This window comes from Erpetoichthys calabaricus, chromosome 4 (assembly GCF_900747795.2).
Source record: "Erpetoichthys calabaricus chromosome 4, fErpCal1.3, whole genome shotgun sequence".
NCBI classification, from domain to species: Eukaryota; Metazoa; Chordata; class Cladistia; order Polypteriformes; family Polypteridae; genus Erpetoichthys; species Erpetoichthys calabaricus.
In genome coordinates, this window is record NC_041397.2 from 159,991,075 (window position 1) to 159,997,422 (window position 6,348).

Genomic DNA, 6,348 nt, shown 5'->3' on the forward strand with positions numbered 1-6,348 from the left:
CAACGGTAGGGGATGGAATAGCCGGTTGCTTAATGCTCGTCTTAATCGGCACATTTAGAAGACAAAAGACGCTGGCGGAGAGGTGAGAACGGTTTTAAGGTGGGCCGGATCTACAAGTTTTTTCGTAGACTCTGGTAATTCTAGTGTTAAGGTCTTTGGACCTTTTCGGTTACTGTTGGGAACATGGATGGTATAGTTCATGGACCTTGTTTATACACTACCTGTCAAAAGTTTTAAAACACCTCAGTTTTCAAGTTTTTCTTCAAATTTAATCGGTTGAAATGCAATGAATCACCTAAAATGCTGAAAAAGCAATCAGTAAACTGCCAGAGGTTTAAATTTAAAGTTTAGGTTGGCAAGAACTGAAATAAAGGAAATATCAGAATATTACAAATGGGCCTTCTTCAGGGAACAACCAATTGGTTGTAACAGATGTTCTGAATCAGTTAAAGTAAATTAAGCCTTGTAAGCTGAAATAAACAATTAGCACAGTTGTCCCAACTTCTATGGATTACTTAAAAATCCCCTGTCTTTCTTAAAGTAGAGTTGGAACAGACTGTGTTACTACACCCCTGAAGTACTACATGGACAATATTCCAGTGATAATGGCAATAGAATGGCACTTAACAAATGAAATGGGACAGAGTATAATTACCCCTAGAAATGTAGGCCATTCGTTTAGAGAAACTGCAAAGAAAAAAAAAAAATCAAACTGTTAGTGACTACTGTGTCCTACACATTCCAGAGGCGATTGGAAACTGGAAGAAACTCTGATAGAAAGAGATCTGGCAGACCCAAAGTCACAACCCAATCAGAATACAGGTTTCTGATGGTCAACAGCTTGCATGATAGGCACCTCACAGTACAACAGCTGTGCAACTTTTCTGTAATAATGAGGTCCTGCAATAATTATGTAATTAACATGAATAGTTTGTGATTGTCATTTAGTTTACTTCTTTTTGTACAGTACATTGGCAACTTGAAAAAAGTCTGGTTTGATTGTAGGTTACTGTTTTCTCTGATAAGTCATAACATGCATAGGCTGCAGATTGTGTCCCAGTCAGCATGTGTCCTCTGTTACACCTCATCAGAAAAGTCCACCCTACCATTAGGTAAAAAAGCAAATTTAATAATGCAGATATAAGTTTAGAGTTATGGTGATATAAAAAAGTAAATGTGCTTTTCATTAGCTTTGAGTTGTGTTTTTGTAAATAGCATCTATATTCTTTTAGATTTTGGTGAAGCTTGTATCCAACCCCTGGCCCTATACAGACATTGAAGCAGCCCTTGTTCAGGAAGCTATTTCATATCAAACTATTTTAACAAGACAAGAAGCTGACACTTCATGTTTACCTGTATTTCAGAGTATTGGTAAGTACTAGAAAAATCCTTGTTTAGTTTTTTGTTCCTTTTAAATATTTGTGTTTTAATTTACAATGAACAATTTTAATTTGTTTTATTTTATGTCTTTCATTGTCGATTTTTTTTTCTTCTTTTATTCACTCATATAGTAGGGACTGAAATTAATTGCCAGTAATAATATGGCATATTCTGTTAATTACAGTAATCCCTCCTCCATCGCGGGGGTTGCGTTCCAGAGCCACCCGCGAAATAAGAAAATCCGCGAAGTAGAAACCATATGTTTATATGGTTATTTTTATATTGTCATGCTTGGGTCATAGATTTGCGCAGAAACACAGGAGGTTGTAGAGAGACAGGAACGTTATTCAAACACTGCAAACAAACATTTGTCTCTTTTTCAAAAGTTTAAACTGTGCTCCATGACAAGACAGAGATGACAGTTCCGTCTCACAATTAAAACACATGTCAGGAGCAGAGCCTGTCAGAAAGAGATAGGAAAGCAAACAAATCAATAGGGCTGTTTGGCTTTTAAGTATGCGAAGCACCGCGGCACAAAGCTGTTGAAGGCGGCAGCTCACACCCCCTCCGTCAGGAGCAGAGAGAGAGAGAGAGAGAGAGAGAGAGAGAGACGGAGTTTGTTTTTCAACCAAAAATCAATACGTGCCCTTCGAGCTTTTAAGTATGCGAAGCACCGTGCAGCATGTCGCTTGAGGAAGCAGCTGCACAGAAGGTAGCAACGTGAAGATAATCTTTCAGCATTTTTAGACAAGCGTTCGTATCGTCTAGGTGTGCGAACAGCCCCCCTGCTCACACCCCCTCCGTCAGGATCAGAGAAAGTCAGCGCAAGAGAGAGTTAGAGAAAAGTAAGTTGGGTAGCTTCTCAGCCATCTGCCAATAGCGTCCCTTGTATGAAATCAACTGGGCAAACCAACTGAGGAAGCATGTACCAGAAATTAAAAGACCCATTGTCCACAGAAATCCGCGAACCAGCAAAAAATCCGCGATATATATTTAAATATGCTTACATATAAAATCCGCGATGGAGTGAAGCCGCGAAAGGTGAAGCGCGATATAGCGAGGGATTACTGTAGAAGGTTAAAAAAAAAAAAAAAACAATAAAAACCTACTGGACGTAGTGTCTCTGGTAAATGCACTGACATTTCAGTCAGTGCTGGTGTTTAGTGTGTTGTGAAAGTTCTTCTAGATCCTCAATGTCATCTTACTGGATATAGTATCTCTAGTAAATACTTAACCTTTTCAGTCTCTACTGGGTATTTACTGTGCTGTGAAAAACTTTACATAATCACCATGTGTCTTTTGCTGCATAAAATTTGTGAATATTAGACACTCCCCGCTGTTGTGTCTCTCCCATGCATTACCTTTCCATAACTTTACATTAGACAAACTTAATGTTTTTTGTTTTGTAAGTATTAGTATCCATTTTATCTTCCTATTCATTAGTTTTTTTTGGCCATGTGATATGACTGCCTGAATATGGTTTGTAAAATGTATAAATTATATCTCATTTCTTTCAGCACTACAGATAAAACTCTGTTAGACCAGGAGTACTTTTTTAAATTTGCATCTGCCTTTAATTAACCTCTGTAATTAATATAGTTTTTCTGCAATAACTTTTAGAATATGCTTCAGAAATTAGCATCATTAATACTATATAATGATATACTCAGTGGATTAGGACAAAGGTACTAATGGAGATTAACATATATTGTGTGTTAGACATATATACCTACTTGTGGTGGTGGTCATACTCCAAGCAGTCTTGCAAAGGTTGTGTGGTGATGAAGTTTGATGCATATATTGATATATACTATACCTACTGTACCATCCTGACAAACATCTTGCTATTTTAGCTAATTGAGAATGTTTTTGCTGATGAGTGACTGAGTGATTTGGTCAGTCAATTGAAAGACCAGATAAAGGTTAGGGCGCCAACCTAGATTTACCCATTTGCTAGATCGTTCCTCAGTGTGCTAGATCATTTCCTGAGTTTATTAATAATGTTCATCCACACATAACAGTGGAGTTGCCACTGTTACTTATAACAAGATCATCACTTACTGGAACATGAAATGCTGCGTGCCATTTCAATCAGTAAGGGACACGATCCCATATTTTTGTACACATTGTTTCATACATACATTAGCTCTTCAAAGTGCAGAGAGTAACATAAGAACAGTTAAAATCAAGCCAGTTATACAAGCAGAGTGAATGTGTTTAATTTCTGTGTCATTCTACCGTAAAAAAACAGACAAGTTGTGTGGGCTTGTGGACGAAAACCTCAGACAAGACAGCAGGTGTGGTCATATAGCAGCTTTATTTTCTCATCATCACAGTGAGCAGAGTTTCAAAAAAGCAGGCAATCAATATTACTTGACAGCGTCAGGGCTCTTCTGAACCCCGTCTGTTGGGTGGGGCAAAGTTTTTATACCCCTAGAATGCTTGATTTAATATCATTATGAAATGCAACAGTCGACACTTTATTATACACAATCCTTGAGCCCCTTCAGCATCCCTTGTGCCACTTGATTTCTTGGCCCCTTTGTTATGGCGTTCAGATGTAAACTAAGGGAAAACGTGATAAGGCAGGCTCATGTGTGGAATGCTTGTTTTTAAAGCTTACTTCTGCTTAACTTCTTAGACAAGGATTAGTACAAGGGAACGAAAAGAACATTCATCTTTTACAGGCTCCAGAGATTTCACTTCAGCATCCATCCATCCATTGTCTCCCGCTTATCCGAGGTCGGGTCGCGGGGGCAGCAGCTTGAGCAGAGATGCCCAGACTTCCCTCTCCCCGACCACTTCTTCTAGCTCTTCCGGGAGAATCCCAAGGCGTTCCCAGGCCAGTCGAGAGACATAGTCCCTCCAGCGTGTCCACCCAACTCACACTGCACCCGACCTCCTTGGCCCCTCCCATAGGTGGTGAGCCCATGGGAAGGGGGACCCACGTTGCTTCTTCGGGCTGTGCATGGCCGAGTCACTTCAGCATCATCCAGTAATTATTAAAACTATTTTGTATTAAAATTTAATCATTTTCCAGTGTTTCTGCTTAATAGAAACATATTCGAACATTAGAACAGTCTAGACAACAAGAGGAGATTCAGCCCAACAAAGCTTACCAGACCTATCCACTTGATGCTTCCAAAGTAATATCATGTCTAGTAATATCATGTGTCTAAAGTTAATGTATTCCATATTCCTGTGGTTCTCTGTGTGAATTAAAGCTTCTTAATGTTTGTGTAAAATTTACCCATAACGAGTTTCCAACTCTGTCCCTGGGTTCTTCAAGAACTCATCTATACTAATAAAAGGCAAAGCCCTCACTGACTCACTGACTGACTGACTGACTGACTGACTGACTCACTCATCACTAATTCTCCAACTTCCCGTGTAGGTAGAAGTCTGAAATTTGGCAGGCTCATTCCTTACAGCTTACTTACAAAAGTTAGGCAGGTTTTATTTCGAAATTCTACGCGTAATGGTCATAACTGGAACCTGTTTGACTGACTCACTCATCACTAATTCTCCAACTTCCCGTGTAGGTAGAAGTCTGAAATTTGGCAGGCTCATTCCTTACAGCTTACTTACAAAAGTTAGGCAGGTTTTATTTCGAAATTCTACGCGTAATGGTCATAACTGGAACCTGTTTGACTGACTCACTCATCACTAATTCTCCAACTTCCCGTGTAGGTAGAAGTCTGAAATTTGGCAGGCTCATTCCTTACAGCTTACTTACAAAAGTTAGGCAGGTTCTATTTCGAAATTCTACGCGTAATGGTCATAACTGGAACCTGTTTGACTGACTCATTCATCACTAATTCTCCAACTTCCCGTGTAGGTAGAAGGCTGAAATTTGGCAGGCTCATTCCTTACAGCTTACTTACAAAAGTTAGGCAGGTTTCATTTCGAAATTCTACGTGTAATGGTCATAACTGGAACCTGTTTTTTGTCCATATACTCTAATGGAGGAGGCAGAGTCACGTATCGCGTCATCACGTATTACGCCTCCTACGTAATCACGTGAACTGAAAACGAGGAAGAGATTTACAGCACAAGTCAAACGCGGGAACGAAGGTAAATGACATTAATTGTTGACTGTCTTTTAATACTGTGTACTTGTTGAGTGTCTTTTAATACTGTGTAAGCATACATATTAACACATGTGCAATTAAACGTGTGCATTTACGGGGTGATTTCTCAGGCTTAAAAGCTCGCCTTTTATTAAAAAGGTAAATGCAAACTCTTTTCATTCTGAAGGGCACAAACTACGTTAGATTTCAGCCGTTAAACGCGCAAAAATGTCAGTACACCAGATAAATAAGCGCAACATATTATCAGTTGTATTGTATGCTTACAATACATATAGAAATGTGTTAATCGTTAACTAATATTATGGGATGGTGTTTTTCGACTCGCGCTTTGATTTAAACAATTGCATGTCTTGGTGGGTTTGCGTAGCTTATTGTCAATATCTTTACAGTTCTTTTTAAGACTTAATTTAAAAAGGTTTTCTTTTCTTCTTAATAAAAATTTAAAAGCAGTACTTCGCCGGTGCGAAACGCTCACTTCACTCCCTTACGGGAATCAAACCTCGGACGTCAGCGCTAGAGGCTAAGCCCCTAAAATTGCGCCACGGCGTGTGGTTCGTTTATTTGACAGCATGTAGATCGGGGTAATTACATTCATGGCATTCGTAGTCTGATTCACAATCTGATTGTATGGGTAGTTACCTACCAGGTAACGCTTATGGTTAGCCAGCAAGTCATCTCGAAGTGATCACTCAAGTGAACGCAGCTTCACAAAAAAACAGATCCTTAACAAACTGTTATTGGTATATTTTCCCTCAATTTTAAAAGGTTTTCTTTTCTTCTTAATAAAAATTTAAAAGCAGTACTTCACCGGTGCGAAGCGCGGGGATTTGAGCGACTGACACATACAGACATATTCATGAGTGCAGGTACTTCGGAA

At 39.1% G+C, this 6,348-nt stretch overlaps 1 protein-coding gene across 2 annotated transcripts in view; it reads left to right on the top strand.

Annotated features, from left to right (window-relative positions):
- The window catches only part of urb1 (URB1 ribosome biogenesis homolog), a 427,266-nt gene that overhangs the window by 201,300 nt on the left and 219,618 nt on the right, over window positions 1–6,348 (top strand). For both annotated transcript variants that reach the window (XM_051925732.1, XM_051925734.1), the window contains one exon: window positions 1,233–1,371. In XM_051925732.1, the coding sequence (XP_051781692.1) occupies window positions 1,233–1,371 (139 nt within the window). The remainder of the gene's footprint in view (window positions 1–1,232; window positions 1,372–6,348) is intronic.